The 20,178-nt window shown below is 44.8% G+C and overlaps 1 protein-coding gene across 1 annotated transcript in view; it reads right to left on the reverse strand.

Moving 5' to 3' along the window:
• Window positions 1-20,178, reverse strand: part of TNMD (tenomodulin) — a 49,611-nt gene that overhangs the window by 2,159 nt on the left and 27,274 nt on the right. The window contains exons 4-6 of the mRNA XM_069985713.1: window positions 19,623-19,724; window positions 15,821-15,974; window positions 14,533-14,684 (exon numbers count right to left, since the gene is read on the reverse strand). Coding sequence (XP_069841814.1) covers window positions 14,533-14,684; window positions 15,821-15,974; window positions 19,623-19,724 — 408 coding nt within the window. The remainder of the gene's footprint in view (window positions 1-14,532; window positions 14,685-15,820; window positions 15,975-19,622; window positions 19,725-20,178) is intronic.

Below are 20,178 nucleotides of genomic sequence, written 5' to 3' on the forward strand. Positions count from 1 at the left end.
GGGGTGACTGGGGCAGCTGGGGGTGACTGAGGGGGGATTGGGGCAGCTGGAAGAGACTGAAAGGGGACTGGGAAAGCTGGAAGAGACTGAAAGGGGACTGAGGCACCTGGGGGTGACTGGGGCAGCTGGGGGTGACTGAGGGGGGATTGGGGCAGCTGGAAGAGACTGAAAGGGGACTGAGGCACCTGGGGGTGACTGGGGCAGCTGGGGGTTACTGAGGGGGCATTGGGGCAGCTGGAAGAGACTGAAAGGGGACTGGGGCAGTTGGGGGTGACGGGGGCAGCTGAGAGTGACTGAGGGGGGACTGGGGCAGCTGGGCAGACACCCCTCCTTCTGTGCCTCCTCTCACCCCCAGCACAGGCGCTCCCCTCCCGGCTGCACATGGAGGTCCCTGGTCTCTGGAGGAGGCCACAGGAACTATAGAATATTGTGATCACATGGCTGTAGGTCCTGAAGCTGTACATCAGGATCGAGGGTCTGCACTGCAAGATGTGATCACCCTATTCAGCAGTCCCTGCAGCCTCCTCCAGAGACCAGGGACCTCTGTGTGTTGCAGGGACGCTGCGTGTAACAGGCGGTTCAGCATAAGTGGCTGGAGCACTGCATCGGCCACCTCTGCGCACCTCACCGACCCTCTTTGGACCCGCTGCCACGCACCTCACCGCTCCTCTCCGGACCGCCTGTCGCCGCCCAGCCCTAGCCTACCGTATATGATACTGTCTGCTAAGTCAGTGTATCTAAGCCTACTGTATATGATACTGCCTGCTAAGCCAGTGTATCTAAGCACAAATATATACTACTGTTTTGGTGTCCTATCACGGTTGTTGCCTCGCAAAAGTCTGTACTTATTGTACTTGTGTGGTGATGAAAGTAGTATCAGAGTTTCGCCACTAGATGTCACTTTATTGAATATGTGTATTTGGAAGCTGCAAAGCTGAATTGTATAAAGGGTTACTGTTTCTTTGTGTGTCATATGGATCTGCAGACCAATAGGAATCTGTTCTTCTCTCCTATCACCTCTCTCTTTACTTCTTCTATTGCACTCTTCACCCACTCACAGCGCATGTATGGGTAGGAAGCAAGTAAGTGCACGGTTTTCCTTCTTAGTAACGCTACATAACATTATGCAATGCTAAACCTCTTCTAGGAGAGGACAAGTCAGACAACCTCAACCCACGCCGTGGACTAGAGGAGTCACAGAGCAGGACAGTATCCACAGACAGCAGTAAGTTAGGAACTGATCGGATAGAGCAAAGTCACAGTAAGCCTATGAACTCTACCTCGCAGCGTTAGTGTCAGCAGGGAACCCTCAGCATTCCGCTTATCCCAGGTAACTAGGTCTGGGCCTGTGTCACTCTCTAGGACGGTTCAGCCAAATCTAGTGGGCATTAGATGGTGTGAAGACTAACAAAAGGTCAATACACGGGCACAAATATTCCTCTTCTTCTTAGTACTTATCTACCACATCCTCCAACATCCCGGCAGAGCACAGTACTACTCCGAGTTGAGACTTTCACGACATCCTCCTCTCTGCTACTCTGCTTCTTTGTATCACTCAGTACGCTACTCAGTTGGCACGACTGTATCCTACGCTGTATTCCTACTGCAGATTCGGTTCCTGTATTGTCAGGTATTTGTCTGGAACTATAGTCAAGTATATTATCAAGTGCATTATCAAGAGAAACCTCATAGTCGTGTAACCTGGCCTCACATATTTTCACACAAGCTTCTTTAAGTAAAAGACTCTGATCTTTCCCAGTATACCACACAACCTTGGTACATTTCCCCTTTCTGTGGGTGGCAGTTTCGATAGTCCAGGAGGGTCACTACACCACTCTGGCCATCCGTGATCACACTAACCCAAGGCACCCCGTAGCAGCCCGGCAGGACACTGACCACAGGGGAAAGAGGTACACCCGGCCTGATACAATAAAAGCAGGTGTGCCATCACATTTGTTTGCCCACCAGGCACCAACCACCACTGGAGTGGAGTCACACTTCACCATCTAGCAGGTGACCGGCCAATCCTCCAACATCACCCCCGGAGGCTCAAACCACACTGTCTGTTGCATCATGTGTATAAAGCCTCTATTACACGGGCCGATCAGGAGAAGCCAGCGAGTGACGACCTGTCAGATCAGCGCCCGCTTCTCCTCGTTCTCCGCTCACTGCTGGTGCTATTACACATGCCAACAGCGAGCAGGTAAGGATCTTTAGTTCAGCATGGGGATCCTAGTGGTGCGCTCCTTTTTTAGAAACACTGCCTAATCCCCGCGCTGGGGGCAATCTTATTCCAAGCACCGGCCCGGCTCAGAGGGCTGGGGGGAGGTCAGTGTGACCATATCCACTCCCCTCTGTGACGCGGCTCCATTGATTCTAATGATTTTACAGATTTTGCCCCTTTAAGGAAACTTCTCCTTTTTGTCAGATGTTTCCTCAGCTGAACATGAAGTCACTGCCACTAATCTAATAAATCCTGAATTAAATCAATTATCAGAAAATTGTGAAGATTCTCTTAGTTTAGAAGTTAATTCCAGGTCAACCAACCCCGGGACATGTATATTACAAACAGCTATTAGGCCGAAACCTCAATTATCCCTGAAAATTATCTCTGCACCCCCAAATACCACCCCCTCCCCCGCACCGGCTACAGCAAGCTACTGTATGACAGTATTCTATATAACACTACTACATCACTGCTGTACTGTGCCCTATATAATAAGGTATATTACTATATATGGTATATAACTATATAAGGTATATTACTATATAAGGTATATTACTATATATGGTATGTTACTGTATAAGGTATATTACTATATATGATATATTACTATATAAGGTATATTACTATATATGATATATTACTATATAAGGTATATTACTATATATGGTATGTTACTGTATAAGGTATATTACTATATATGGTATGTTACTGTATAAGGTATATTACTATATATGATATATTACAATATAGGTACGTTACTTTATAAGGTATATGGTTTGGGTAGGGCTGTAGAAGCAATGATAGGTAGAGTTGTAGAAGCGTTGATGGGTAGGGTTGGAGAAGCGGTGATGGGTAGGGCTGTAGAAGCATTGATGGGTAGGGCTGTAGAAGCGGTGATGGGTAGGGTGGTAAAAGCGTTGATGGGTAGGGCTGTAGAAGCGTTGATGGCTAGGGCTGTAAAAGCGTTGATGGGTAGGGCTGTAGAAGCGGTGATGGGTAGGGTGGTAGAAGCGTTGATGAGTAGGGTTGGAGAAGTGGTGATGGGTAGGGCTGTAGAAGCAGTGATGGGTAGGGTTGGAGAAGCGTTGATGGGTAGGGTTGGAGAAGCGGTGATGGGTAGGGTGGTAGAAGCGTTGATGGATAGGGCTGTAGAAGCGTTGATGGGTAGGGTTGTAGAACCGTTGATGAGTAGGGTTGGAGAAGCGGTGATGGGTAGGGCTGTAGAAGTGGTGATGGGAAGGGTGGTAGAAGCGTTGATGGGTAGGGCTGTTAAAGCTTTGATGGGTAGGGCGGTAGAAGCGTTGACGGGTAGGGTTGGAGAAGCGTTGATGATTAGGGTTGGAGAAGCGGTGATGGGTAGGGCTGTAGAAGTGGAGATGGGTAGGGTGGTAGAAGCGTTGATGGGTAGGGCTGTAAAAGCTTTGATGGGTAGGGCTGTAGAAGCGTTGATGGGTAGGGCTGTAGAAGCGTTGATGGGTAGGCTTAAAAAAGCGTTGATGGGTAGGGCTGTAGAAGTGTTGATGAGTAGGGCTGTAGAAGCATTGACGGGTAGGGTTGGAGAAGCAATGATGGGTAGGGCTGTAGAAGCGTTGATGGGTAGGGCAGTAGAAGTGTTGATGAGTAGGGTTGGAGAAGCGCTGATGGGTAGGGTTGTCAAAAACCTGATGATTGTTCTGGTCACCACCGTACCTGGTCCCATCAGAGAGCAGAGATTAATAAATGTCCCCCTAGGACCTCAGTGGGCTTCTTGCTAGGCCTAGAACATGGTGGCTGCCATGCTACAGACCCTCAGCACCAGGACCCCGCCCATTGGGAATGTAGCACCTATTGTGAGTAAAGGCGTTTAACACCACCTGTGAGCCAACAGGTGAGGATCTGGCAATAGTGTCGGGCACACCGGCTATAGAGAACAGGCGGCATGTACCCCAGTACACACCAGCTCTGTGGTTTCCCGCATTAGGAGATCTTATGTGCGTCCTATGCGGTGGAACCTGATTCTAGTAAATGTAAAAAGCATCAGCAAATCTTTCTAATACAATGCTCTGAATCCCAGATGGAAAACAAACATGTGACGGAACCTCAATTATTGTTATGGGGGCGGAGCTGCTTCCATCCCCTAGTAACATGTAGCCCGTACGCTGCCATTCATGTCATGTAACCGGTAGTCGCTCTCGGTCGCTGACTATTCTCTGCAGTAAAACTCAGCACTCGGGTCCTTGTCCATTATAGCCCAGTAGTGGTCAGTAATAAACCTGTCTACAGCCGCAGCCAGACCGGCCGGTGCCGAGCGCAGACACTTTCCCACTTATCTTCCCTTTTCCTTTTAAGTCATATGAGAAATATTGTTCTTTATTCATTTATTTATTTGTATAACGAGACAACGAGCGACATGAAGAACCGAGGGGAAGGCTGAGCGCAGCGCACACTGTGACTCTTACCATGGTGGATACAGTGGGGGCTCACTGACATACTGATATATACTGATATGCAATGATATATAGTGATACATACTGATATATACTGATATGCAATGATATATACTGTAATACACTTATATATACTGATATGCAATGATATATAGTGATATATACTGATCTACACTGATATATACTGACATACTGATATGCAATGATATATACTGTAATACGCATACTGTATATATACTGATATGCACTGATATATACTGATATGCAATGATATATAATGATATACACTGATATGCAATGATATATAGTGATACATACTGATATATACTAATATGCACTGATATATACTGTAATACACTTATATATACTGATATGCAATGATATATAGTGATATATACTGATCTACACTGATATATACATATATGACATACTGATATGCACTGATATATACTTATATACACTGATATATACTGATATACACTGATATGCAATGATATATAATGATATATACTGATTATTGAGTGAGTACTAAAATGCTCGGGTGCTTGTTACTCAAGACGAATATTTTCCGATACTTGATTGCTCGTTTTGAGTAACGAACCCCATTGAAGTCAATGGGAAACTCGAGCAGGGCAGCACAGCACCTCCAAGGCATAAAGCGCCAGTTTGGGCCATGTATCCAGCTTTGCAACGCAGTTGTTATATGTAGCAGAGTGATCGGGAAGGACGTTGGTATGACGTTGGAGGTGAAGGGGTGGGTGTAGGGCGGGAGGCGCTCGTGCCTGGGACCTGGGCGGGGGGACTGACAGAGCCAGCACCTGACACAGGGGAAGGAGCAGGGGTGCGACTTGCAGTCACTGAACGGCCTTGGTTCCACTGAGTGGGGTGTTTAGCACTCATATGCCTGTGCATGCTGGTAGTGGTGGCTCCCCTGCTGATCCTGGCGTGGTACACGTTGCACACTACAGTCCGTCGGTCATCCGCAGTTTCTTTAAAAAAGCTCCAGACTTGGGAACCTCTAGCCCTGGTCACGGGAGTTTGACTCTGTGAAACAGTTGCTGATCTACTCTCTCTGCCCCTGCTTCTCCCTCTGCCCACCCCTCTTCCTTTTCCAACCGGTCCTGTGGCTGAACTTGCCTCCCCCTCAGAAGCACGGTCTTCACTAGGCTTATCCACCCAGCTGGGGTCAGTCACCTCCTCCTCATCCACCAGCTCCTCACTCTCCTCCTCACTTTGAGTTACATTCATGACAACAACCTCGCTGTCTGACAACCGGGTCTCATCGTCATCATCAGACACCTCTTCCAACCCGCTTGCAAGTCCCCACTCTCATCACCCACTGACTGCGTGAGCTGCATAGTTTGGGCATCAGGACAGATCGACTGCTCCGGTTGCTCTGACTCAGGGAAGGGTCCAGAAAACAGTCCCTGGGAGCCTGGTGGTGGTGGTGGATGGATGGAGGGGCCAGGCTGTGGGGGAGGAGGCTGAGCTAATGGAGCAAGGGTTCCACTCCCTTGGGTAGCATGGGCGGACTGCATTGAAGCCTGGGTGGTGGATAAGTTACTGGACACATTATCCGCTATCCACATGATCACCTGTTCACACTGCTGCGGTTTCAATAACGGTCTACCATGAGACCCCGTAGGTTGGGCAAAGAAGCTAGGGAGTGGACGTCTGCGGTGTGCCACTGCTACCTCCTCAACAGGTGCTGCTGTGTCACCCTGCCCTGAACCACGGCCTCTGGCAACCACATCACTTGGAACCCCACGCCCTCGACCCTTACCCCTGGGGTTCACCATTTTATGGACACTGCACAGTCAAGACTGAGATAGCTGCACTACAGATCACAGCAAGCCAAGAAAATATATTACTGAGACTACTATTGGAGGTAGTCGTATAGAGTCTGGGTGTGCGAGTGCAGCTATATACTGTATGCCACCTCTCACACAGGGCAATCAGTAGTGAGCTTGGATAGGCCTTAAGTAAGAAATACAGAAATCAGAAAATATACTGGTGGTCCCACTAGTTCTTTGGAGGCTGTGGTATACAATCTGGTGGTGGCGGCAGCTATATACACTCTGTGACACCCCCTTACACTGGACAATCAGTAGTGAGCTTGGGTATGCCCTCAGTAAGAAATACAGAAATAAGTAAATATACTGGTGGTCACACTAGTATTTGGAAGCTGTCGTATAGAGTCTGTGTGTAAGTGGTGGTCTGTGGTCTATGGCACCTGTTACACAGGACAATGAGCAGTGGAGTTCTATGCAGGTGTACTACAAATCCCAGCAATACAATGTAGTACAGCAGGACCACCAGCCACAAAATCAAAAAAGGAGCACACTGAGCACTTCTTAGGGGTATGTATGCAACACCTAATGCCCCCTTTCTGCCAGCAGCCGGTCACCACAGTGTGCTGGTTAAATCACGGTAGCAGCACTACAACTCCCAGCCAGCAGTCTGTAGTAATAGTATTAATAAAAGCTTTTAGCCCAGAAAAGGTCTGTTTGTTTATATTGCTGGTATATACCCTGCCTACTGGAACGCTATATCCTACACTGACACTCTCCCTGACCAGCAGCAGCTCTGTCCCTGATCTCTCACAGCATGCGTCTGAAGCCAGCACTGCCGGCGCCCAGTTTTATATGGCAGGGTCATCTGATCTGGCCAACCAATCGCTGCTATCGACATGTATGGGTCCCACGTCATCGCAGGATGTACCAAAGAGTCTCCTGCATGTTTATTGGCTGAGAAATAGCGCCCAAACTTACAGGAAACGGATGATGAGATTTCCTCGAGTATCTTGAGATGCTGGTCCGAGTAACGAGAACCATCGAGTACCCTAATACTCGATCAAGTACCAAGCTCGGACCAGCATGCTCGCTCATCACTAGTACTGATATATACTGATATGCAATGATACATAGTGATATATAATGATATATACTGATATGCTCTGATATAACGTCCATTATTGCCGCAATTTAACTGGCTGCAGTCAATGGAAAGACGGACGTCCAATGCTCACAATGTATTGAATAACGGACTATCACCGCGGACATCAAAATAATGATCATGACAATTATTTTCGGACGTCTTTTGCAAACAGAGGATGTTTTTTATAAGTTGTTCACGCACAGTTTTTCTTTTTTCACCAATCTTTGGCTATGTTCACACAACGTTCGAACGGACGCTGTTAAACAGCCGGCCGTCGGGCTGCACTCAGCCCGTTCCTGCAGCCGATAGTTGATTTGCGGGCACCGGCGGCTGTGCCCGGCCCGCAAATCAATTAGCCATTCACTCCAATGCAATGTACGGCCGCCGCTGCGCATTGCGTTGTGGGAACAGCTGATTTTTCCGGACGCTGTTCAGTTAACAGCATCCGGAAATAATTGACAGGCACATTATTCTAACGTCCGTTCTAAAGATCGGGCGTTAGAATAACGATGTAAGAACACAGCGGGCGGCATTGCATTGACTTCAATGCAATGCCTCCCCTGCAGTAAAGAACAGACACTGAGGCAATCAGCGTCCGTTCTTTACTTAAAAAGAATGTGTGAACATAGCCTTTCTCTGTTTCTACTATTAAAGTCATTGGAATTTTCAATAAAGCCGCATCCAAAAGTCCAATTAGTAACCAAACTAGAATAATGTACCAACAGCCTTCACTGCACTAAGGGAAGGCTAGACAGCTAAATGATGTCCGTTATTTTAGACTTAAAATGACGGACGTAATTTTAAATGGAGCTGAAAGAACGTTTTATGAACATAGCCATATACTGATATAGGGTGCGTTCACACATACAGGATCCACAGCAGATTTCATGGCCCAAAATTGATTTGCCTTGAATCTGCAGCTTCAAATCTGCACCATCAGATCTGCAGATCCGGAGTGTGTGAACGCACCCATACAATGATATATAGTGATATACACTGATATATAGTGATATACACTGATATGTACTGTTATACACTGATGTGCTGTGATATGCACTAATATATAGTGATATATACTGATATGCACTGAAATATACACTGATATATACTGATATGCACTGATATATACACTGATATATACTGATATGCACTGATATATACACTGATATATACTGATATGCACTGATATATATTGATATATACTGATATACACTGATATATACTGATACATACTGATATACACTAATATATACTGATACATACTGATATACACTGATATATACTGATATACACTAATATATACTGATATCTACTGATATACACTAATATATACTGATACATACTCATATCTACTGATATACACTAATATATACATATACTGATACATATATATATATATATATATATATATAATGTTATACAGACTATGCTGCTGTATTACACCTTTTGTTCCTATCAGGTCCAATTTTCTATTTTTTTTTATTACATGATTTGGCTGTGATACTTTCATTTTTAGGAGATATTTTTTCTCTTACAGATCATGTGATTCATAGATCAGTGACAGCTTTTTGAAATTTTTAGATTAATTCTTAAAATTTGAAAAAAATAAACAAAAATACAAACAACCTTTGGTGTCTATGGGAAAAAGAAAAGGCCTCAAAAACACACAGTGGGGGAGATTTATCAGACATGGTGTAAAGTGAGAATGGCTCAGTCGCCCCCGGCAACCAATCAGATTCCACCTTTCATTTTCCAAAGAGTCTGTGAGGAATGAGAGGTGGAATCTGATTGGTTGCCGGAGGCGACTGAGCCAGTCTCACTTTACACCATGTCTGATAAATCTCCCCCCATTGTTTATAAAGCACTTAAAGGGAACTCCAGCGGAAAAAAAATCTTTCAAATTGACTGGTGCCAGAAAGTAATATAGGTTTGTAATTCACTTCTGACACAGTGCTCTCTGCTGCCACCTCTGTCCATGTCAGGAACTGTCCAGGGCAGGAGAGGTTTTCTATGGGGATTTGCTGCTGCCCTGGACAGTTCCTGACATGGACAGAGGTGGCAGCAGAGAGCACTGTTTCAGACTGGAGAGAATACACCACTTCCTGCAAGACATACAGCAGCTGATAAGTACTGGAAGACTGGAAGTTTTTAAATAGAAGTATATTACAAATCTATATAACTTTCTGACACCAGTGAATGAAATTCGCAGCTGGAGTTCCCCTTTAATGTTTCGGCTCTCAGCTGCCGCTGCATTACTCGAGAAATGTGCAGATCCAGCGTTACACAAGGGGTTAACACCCCCCGTGTGCTGTGAAGTGCGTCGGCCTGTGATCGGGCTCCTCTCTCGGCGGCTGTGTCTTCATTACGCTGATACATTGTATTATTTTCCTGATATAATATCACAGCGCGCTGGCGGCGGCTTTGTTCTGCGCTAACGGCGTTTTAATTAGATTAACACTATAGGGGACAAACCCAAATGTGGCGCCGACGCGTTTCATCTGCTTTGTTGTGTTTTTGCTGCTTCTGGAGGCCGAGATGTGGAATCAAAGTCCTGGCGCGGCGTCTACATGAAGGCTGAGGAGGCTTTGTGCCGCTTCCGTCTAGATGTAAGGAAACTCACCTACACCGTATACCGCCAGAGTAAAGAGAGCCGCGCTTTATCATCATCACACGCCGCCTAATGAGCAGCAAAACTCACACAACTCTACACCCAAGAAACTTTACTTTTCCCTCCGAGTGTAAGTTAAACAAAGTCATGACATGAATAACAAGAGTCACGCTGGTATAACCCGGGTAACTGCTGTATATAGTGATATATAACATGCTGGTATAACCCGGGTAACTGCTGTATATAGTGATATATAACATGCTGGTATAACTCGGGTAACTGCTGTATATAGTGATATATAACATGCTGGTATAACCCGGGTAACTGCTGTATATAGTGATATATAACATGCTGGTATAACCCGGGTAACTGCTGTATATAGTGATATATAACATGCTGGTATAACCCGGGTAACTGCTGTATATAGTGATATATAACATGCTGGTATAACCCGGGTAACTGCTGTATATAGTGATATATAACATGCTGGTATAACCCGGGTAACTGCTGTATATAGTGATATATAACATGCTGGTATAACCCGGGTAACTGCTGTATATAGTGATATATAACATGCTGGTATAACCCGGGTAACTGCTGTATATAGTGATATATAACATGCTGCTATAACCCGGGTAACTGCTGTATATAGTGATATATAACATGCTGGTATAACCCGGGTAACTGCTGTATATAGTGATATGGAGCCTTCTGGTATAACCTGGGTAACTGCTGTATATAGTGATATATAACATGCTGGTATAACTCGGGTAACTTTGCAAAACATCTGCCGGGACGTTGTCCTGTAAATTGTCGCCAAGACGCAGGTCTGATGTAAGCGGGGTTGTGGCGCAGTTTCCTCTATGTGATGAATATTGATGACCCATCTGTCGGGCGCGGTGGTTGCTTGATGTATGGCACTGAGCGGCGTATGAAAGGCGAGCGCAGGACTTTATTATCACTCTGTGTTTTATCTATAACTTTCCCTTTTTAACACCTTGTGTTTTATCAAGTAACGACATAAAGGGCTGATGAAAGCGCGGGCGCCAGCGGTAACTTACCGCTACATGAAAGCGCTTCCCTCTGTCATGTATGGCGCACAGTCTGGATACATCAAGTCATTACTGGCGCTCTCCCTGTTTCATCCAGTTACCGGCCGCCACTGTTCCTCTAATTATCCAGGTTGCAAATCAGTCCTGTTAGCATTTTTCCCTAGATTTTCCAACTCCAAAGGCGAATCAGATCTCCTCCATAAGACTATTAGGGGAGACGGCGTTCATTACTTACATTGATGTTCACACAACGTCTGCTCGCACAGCTGTACCCAGCACGTAGGGGATCTCCGCACAGAAAGCGCCAGAGCCCGGCCCTAAGTGCATCCCAACATATGTGACATCTTGTACATGAGGCCTAAGTATCACAGCGGCCGCCGGACTGCCAGGAGCAATAACATATCTTACCAGACGCACTGCAGCAAGTTGTAGGTTATCCTATCTATCTATCTATCTATCTATCTATCTATCTTTCTATCTATAATAAACAAATTTCCAGCAGCACTTCTTAAGAAGTGCTGCTGGAAATTTGTTTATTATAGCTATAAGAGTATCATTGGTCAGATACAATCCTGCTGGCACTCGGACTCTACAACTGATTGGTGGTGCTACTATCATTACATTGGACTATCTATCTATCTATCTATCTATCTATCTATCTCCTATCTATCTATCTATCTATCTATCTATCTATCTATCTCCTATCTATCTATCTATCTATCTATCTATCCATCTATCTATCTATCTATCTATCTCCTATCTATCTATCTATCTATCTATCTATCTATCTATCTATCTCCTATCTATCTATCTATCTATCTATCTATCTATCTATCTCCTAATCTATCTATCTATCTATCTATCTATCTCCTATCTATCTATCTCCTATCTATCTATCTATCTATCTATCTATCTATCTATCTATCTATCTCCTATCTATCTATCTCCTATCTATCTATCTATCTATCTATCTATCTATCTATCTATCTATCTCCTATCTATCTATCTCCTATCTATCTATCTATCTATCTATCTATCTATCTATCTCCTATCTATCTATCTATCTATCTATCTATCTATCTATCTATCTATCTCCTATCTATCTATCTCCTATCTATCTATCTATCTATCTATCTATCTATCTCCTATCTATCTATCTCCTATCTATCTATCTATCTATCTATCTATCTATCTATCTATCTATCTATCTATCTATCTATCTCCTATCTATCTCCTATCTATCTATCTATCTCCTATCTATCTATCTATCTATCTATCTATCTCCTATCTATATATCTCCTATCTATCTATCTATCTATCTATCTATCTCCTATCTATCTCCTATCTATCTATCTATCTATCTATCTATCTATCTATCTATCTCCTATCTATCTATCTATCTATCTATCTATCTATCTATCTCCTATCTATCTATCTATCTATCTATCTATCTATCTATCTATCTCCTATCTATCTCCTATCTATCTATCTATCTATCTCCTATCTATCTATCTATCTATCTATCTCCTATCTATCTATCTATCTATCTATCTATCTATCTATCTATCAGCTATCTATCTCCTATCTATCTCCTATCTATCTATCTATCTATCTATCTATCTATCTATCTATCTATCTATCTATCTCCTATCTATCTCCTATCTATCTCCTATCTATCTATCTCCTATCTATCTCCTATCTATCTATCTATCTATCTATCTATCTATCTATCTATCTATCTATCTCCTATCTATCTATCTATCTATCTCCTATCTATCTATCTATCTATCTATCTCCTATCTATCTATCTATGTATCTATCTTCTATCTATCTATCTATCTATCTATCTATCTATCTCCTATCTATCTATCTATCTATCTATCTATCTCCTATCTATCTATCTCCTATCTATCTATCTATCTATCTATCTATCTCCTATCTATCTATCTATCTATCTATCTATCTATCTATCTATCTACCTATCTATCTATCTCCTATCTATCTCCTATCTATCTATCTATCTATCTATCTATCTCCTATCTATCTATCTATCTATCTATCTATCTATCTCCTATCTATCTATCTCCTATCTATCTATCTATCTATCTATCTATCTATCTATCTATCTATCTATCTCCTATCTATCTATCTATCTATCTATCTATCTCCTATCTATCTCCTATCTATCTCCTATCTATCTATCTATCTATCTCCTATCTATCTATCTATCTATCTATCTATCTATCTATCTATCTATCTATCTATCTCCTATCTATCTATCTATCTATCTATCTATCTATCTATCTATCTCCTATCTATCTCCTATCTATCTATCTATCTATCTATCTATCTATCTATCTATCTCCTATCTATCTATCTATCTATCTATCTATCTATCAGCTATCTATCTCCTATCTATCTCCTATCTATCTATCTATCTATCTATCTATCTATCTATCTATCTATCTCCTATCTATCTCCTATCTATCTATCTCCTATCTATCTCCTATCTATCTCCTATCTATCTATCTATCTATCTATCTATCTATCTATCTATCTATCTATCTATCTATCTCCTATCTATCTATCTATCTCCTATCTATCTATCTATCTATCTATCTATCTATCTATCTCCTATCTATCTATCTATCTCCTATCTATCTATCTATCTCCTATCTATCTCCTATCTATCTCCTATCTATCTCCTATCTATCTCCTATCTATCTCCTATCTATCTCCTATCTATCTATCTATCTATCTATCTATCTATCTATCTCCTATCTATCTATCTATCTATCTATCTATCTATCTATCTATCTATCTATCTCCTATCTATCTATCTATCTATCTATCTATCTATCTATCTCCTATCTATCTATCTCCTATCTATCTCCTATCTATCTATCTCCTATCTATCTATCTATCTATCTTCTATCTATGATACATCACCAGCACTATTACCTCCGTCCCACTGTAGTTCCCAGCAGACACTTTGCTCTCATTCTTACAATGGGTAATTCAGGCTGTGAGGACGGGACGCCTCTGTTCTGTATAATATATATATATATATATATATATATATATATATATATATATATATATATATGTATATATATAGTTTGTGGCCCCGGAGGAGCACCTGGATTGGTTTGGGCCCCACAGAGGCTATTATAAAGCTATAATGGTTTGTGTGGAGTAAGCGGCGCCCCCTCCAGGCAGACAGACCCCTCTCCCCGTTCCATCAGACTGTGCGGCTTATGGTATCATGGTAATAGCACTTACATAGTCGTTGACCGGCAGATCCTCTTCAGTCAGGGATCGGGACTGACGTTTGCCACTCGGCTTCTCGGCTCTTTGATCTTTAGGAAGAAGTAATTTCTGCTCTGCCGCAGCCGCCTCCTCTTCTCCATCATCAAAATCCTGAAATTCAGGAACTAAAAGAGAAAAAATACATGAAAGAACAATTCCCTATGAATAAAAATCTCCTATCGGCCTCTGGGAAAGCTGGGTGATGGTGGTGGGGTTACTATTACAGCTCCCATAGGGGCCATCAGCCCAGAACTTCCCAGCAGAACTACAGACAAGGGTCAGCGACCTCCGCCATCACCTGGGAAAAGCCTATAGTCACATATAGAAGATGGGTATACAGGAGAGCAGGATAACCGGATGATGGTATAGGAAATCAGCCATCTATATAGCTCTGCACACAGCTCTATATACTGATATACAGGTATATACTGTACACACACACAGCTCTATATACTGTTATACAGGTATATACTGTACACACACACAGCTCTATATACTGATATATGGGTATATACACACACACAGCTCTATATACTGATATACGGGTATATACGCGCACACACAGCTCTATATACTGATATACAGGTATATACACAGCTCTATATACTGATATACAGGTATATACACAGCTCTATATACTTATATACAGATACATACACAGCTCTATATACTGATATACAGGTATATACAAAGCTTTATATACCGATATACAGGTATATACACAGCTCTATATACTGATATACAGGTATATACACAGCTCTATATACTGATATACAGGTATATACACAGCTCTATATACTGATATACAGGTATATACTGTACACACACACAGCTCTATATACTGATATACGGGTATATACACACACACAGCTCTATATACTGATATACAGGTATATACACAGCTCTATATACTAATATACAGGTATATACACAGCTCTATATACTGATATACAGGTTAATACTGTACACACACACAGCTCTATATACTAATATACGGGTATATACACACACACAGCTCTATATACTAATATACAGGTATATACACAGCTCTATATACTGATATACAGGTATATACACAGCTCTATATACTGATATACAGGTATATACGCACACACAGCTCTATATACTGATATACAGGTATATACACAGCTCTATATATACTGATATGCAGGTATATACACACACACAGCTCTATATACTGATATACAGGTATATACACAGATACTCCTCTATAGTTATCAGGGGAGACAAGTTCTGTCACCTGATGGAGAAGCTGGGAAGATCCAGTGCACGGACTTATTGTGACACAGCTCCAGGATTCTGGAATTCTTCAGGAAATCTCTGTCCTCTATGGGAGTCTCCGAGGGGATCCAGACCATGGACTGTTCATAGACTGTGGTGGTGATTTCTCCTTCCTAATTGGGGGAGAAATTATTCAGCTAGCCGCAATGTACTGCTGTTCCCCTTCCTTCCTCCTTTCCTTTCCCTTCCTTTCCCTTCCTTTCCCTTCCCTTCCCCTCCCTCTCCTTTCCTCCCTCTCCTTCCTTTCCTTCCTCCCTCCCTTCCTTCCTCTCCTTCCTTCCTTCCCTTCCTTCCCTCCTTCCTTCCTTTCTTCCTTTCTTCCTTCCTTCCTTCCTTCCTTCCTTCCTTCCTTCCTTCCTCTCCTTCCTTCCTTCCTTCCTTCCTCTCCTTCCTTCCTTCCTTCCTTCCCTTCCTCTCCTTCCTTTCCCTTCCTTTCCCTTCCTCTCCTTTTCTCCCTCCCTCCCTTCCTCCCTCCCTTCCTTCCTTCCTTCCTTCCTTCCTCTCCTTCCTTCCTTCCCTTCCTTCCCTCCCTTCCTTCCTTTCTTCCTTTCTTCCTCCCTTCCTTCCTTCCTTCCTTCCTTCCTCCCTCCCTCCCTCCCTCCCTTCCTTCCTCTCCTTCCTTCCTTCCCTTCCTTCCCTCCTTCCTTCCTTTCTTCCTTTCTTCCTTCCTTCCTTCCTTCCTTCCTTCCTTCCTCTCCTTCCTTCCTTCCTTCCTCTCCTTCCTTCCTTCCTTCCCTTCCTCTCCTTCCTTTCCCTTCCTTTCCCTTCCTCTCCTTTTCTCCCTCCCTCCCTTCCTCCCTCCCTTCCTTCCTTCCTTCCTCCCTCCCTCCCTCCCTCCCTCCCTCCCTCCCTCCCTCCCTTCCTTCCTCCCTCCCCCTCCCTCCCTCCCTTCCTTCCTTCCTTCCTCCCTCCCTCCCTCTCATTCCTTCCTTCCTTCCTTCCTTCCTCCCTCCCTTCCTTCCTTCCTTCCTTCCTCCCTCCCTCTCCTTCCTTCCTTCCTTCCTTCCTTCCTTCCTTCCTTTCCCTTCCTCCCTCCCTCCCTCCCTCCCTTCCCTTCCTCTCCTTTCCTTCCTCCCTTCCTCCCTGTGCAAAACAAAACCCACAAATAACCAGAAAGTACATTCACATTATAACATTCAGATGATACTATGGATCCCAGTAAAGAATATATAACAATATACAGTATATATACAGATAGATATAGAGGCCCAGAGCAAAGAAGGAGGAGAGCGACTAGTAAGCGGATGTGACTACGTGGACGCCATCACCAGACATTCTTCCTTTTTCCATACTTATCCCTCAGACGTTTCATGGTTAATGGTGATGACGCTGGGAACGTTTCCATCCGCTATGTTTTGTGACCGTCTCATCGGGGAATGTGACATTTTACTGAAATTAAACAAATTTTTCTCTTTTTGACAATAGAAAATAATGAAGAAATGGAAAGTTTGTGGTAGGAAATCTAATTGTGGCCACATGTGCGAGGATGCGTCGCTGCCATGTAACACAATGATGGATTGTCTGCAGCTTCGGCTTCTGGAAGTTTGTGAGATTGATTTCTTGACGTCGTCTATAGAAATCATGTATTTTCTGTTATTCGCTGAGAAGGGGGCCGCATCCAAAGGGGAGACCACTGAGGAGGGGGCCGCATCCAAAGGGGAGACCACTGAGGAGGGGGCCGCATCCAAAGGGGAGACCACTGAGGAGGGGGCCGCATCCAAAGGGGAGACCACTGAGGAGGGGGCCGCATCCAAAGGGGAGACCACTGAGGAGGGGGCCGCATCCAAAGGGGAGAACACTGAGGAGGGGGCCGCATCCAAAGGGGAGACCACTGAGGAGGGGGCCGCATCCAAAGGGGAGACCACTGAGGAGGGGGCCGCATCTAAAGGGGAGACCACTGAGGAGGGGGCCGCATCCAAAGGGGAGACCACTGAGGAGGGGGCCGCATGCAAAGGGAAGACCACTAAGGAGGGGGCCGCATCTAAAGGGGAGACCACTGAGGAGGGGGCCGCATCCAAAGGGGAGACCACTGAGGAGGGGGCCGCATCTAAAGGGGAGACCACTGAGGAGGGGGCCGCATCCAAAGGGGAGACCACTGAGGAGGGGGCCGCATCCAAAGGGGAGACCACTGAGGAGGGGGCCGCATCTAAAGGGGAGACCATTGAGGAGGGGGCCGCATCCAAAGGGGAGACCACTGAGGAGGGGGCCGCATCTAAAGGGGAGACCACTGAGGAGGGGGCCGCATCTAAAGGAGAGACCACTGAGGAGGGGCCGCATCTAAAGGGGAGACCACTGAGGAGGGGGCCGCATCCAAAGGGGAGACCACTGAGGAGGGGGCCGCATCTAAAGGGGAGACCACTGAGGAGGGGGCCGCATCTAAAGGAGAGACCACTGAGGAGGAGGCCGCATCTAAAGGGGAGACCACTGAGGAGGGGGCCCCATCTAAAGGGGAGACCACTGAGGAGGGGGCCGCATCTAAAGGGGAGACCACTGAGGAGGGGGCCGCATCCAAAGGGGAGACCTATGAGGAGGGGGCCGCATCTAAAGGGGAGACCACTGAGGAGGGGGCCACATCCAAAGGGGAGACCACTAAGGAGGGGGCCGCATCTAAAGGGGAGACCACTGAGGAGGGGGCCGCATCCAAAGGGGAGACCACTGAGGAGGGGGCCGCATCCAAAGGGGAGACCACTGAGGAGGGGGCCACATCCAAAGGGGAGACCTATGAGGAGGGGGCCGCATCTAAAGGGGAGACCATTGAGGAGGGGGCCGCATCCAAAGGGGAGACCACTGAGGAGGGGGCCGCATCTAAAGGGGAGACCACTGAGGAGGGGGCCGCATCCAAAGGGGAGACCACTGAGGAGGGGGCCGCATCCAAAGGGGAGACCTATGAGGAGGGGGCCGCATCTAAAGGGGAGACCACTGAGGAAGCAAAGCAGCAAACTTTCTTCTTATATTCCATGCAGATCTTTATTACCCCAGAGGGGTATTACTAAGCCGGGCTCCGGGGGTATAACTGCCAGCTGTACACGTCCATGTACCTTGGGAGTGTAGCTATATACAGAGGTATCGGCTCTACCCGGCCATATACCCCAGAGTGTAGCTATATACAGAGGTATCGGCTGTACCCGGCTATATACCCCGGGAGTGTAGCTATATACAGAGGTATCGGCTCTACCCGGCCATATACCCCGGAGTGTAGCTATATACAGAGGTATCGGCTGTACCCGGCCATATACCCCGGGAGTGTAGCTATATACAGAGGTATCGGCTGTACCCTGCCATATACCCCGGGAGTGTAGCTATATACAGAGGTATCGTCCGTACCCGTCCATATACCACAAGGAAAGTTGGATTCATTAAAATTAAAACTACAGAGATTCGTTTCAGGCACGTTGTGTAAAAAAGCAGGGGCGCCTATCACAGGCAGGAGTCCCTGTCCCTGTACACTGAATGGCAATGTGTACACTGGAGGTCTTGGATTCGGCACTTTACAATCCTAATAAGCCATTGAATCTAGAGATATGATCTGGTAAGACCTGGTGGACGAGCCGGTGAGGAACAGGTGTAGAAAATGCAGAAGTGCCCCCCCCCCCCTCGCTGTGCAGAGTCTCAGCAGGGATCTTCTCCGTTATAATGTATCACATGATTATTGGGCTCAACAATCACTGAGGATCGGCTGCAAATTTGCAGCAAAACATACAGTATGGCGGAAACTCCAGCCTGTTCACCTACAGACCCGACCCTATGGATCCTTACTGTACCTCCACTATCTCCAGCTCTGTCTCCTCTACTGACGGGATCTCTTTACTCTGAGTCCTGATGAAGCATTTTTCAAGTCCAGCAAAGTAGATTCCAGTAATTCCCTAAAAATAGACAAGAAAGCATCGAGGTGTGAGGCCGATCTAATCCGACTGCTGGACAACAAATCCAGTTATATCAGCACTGCTATAATACTGCTCCTGTATACAGGGATATAACTGCTATAATACTGCTCCTGTATACAGGGATATAACTGCTATAATACTGCTCCTATATACAGGAATATACTACTATAATACTGCTCCTATATACAGGAATATAACTACTATAATACTGCTCCTATATACAGGAATATAACTGCTATAATACTGCCCCCTATATACAGGAATATAACTACTATAATACTGCTCCTGTATACAGGGATATAACTGCTATAATACTGCCCCCTATATACAGGAATATAACTACTATAATACTGCTCCTGTATACAGGGATATAACTGCTATAATACTGCTCCTATATACAGGGATATAACTGCTATAATACTGCTCCTATATA

This window comes from Dendropsophus ebraccatus, chromosome 10 (genome assembly GCF_027789765.1).
Source record: "Dendropsophus ebraccatus isolate aDenEbr1 chromosome 10, aDenEbr1.pat, whole genome shotgun sequence".
Lineage (NCBI taxonomy): Eukaryota > Metazoa > Chordata > Amphibia > Anura > Hylidae > Dendropsophus > Dendropsophus ebraccatus.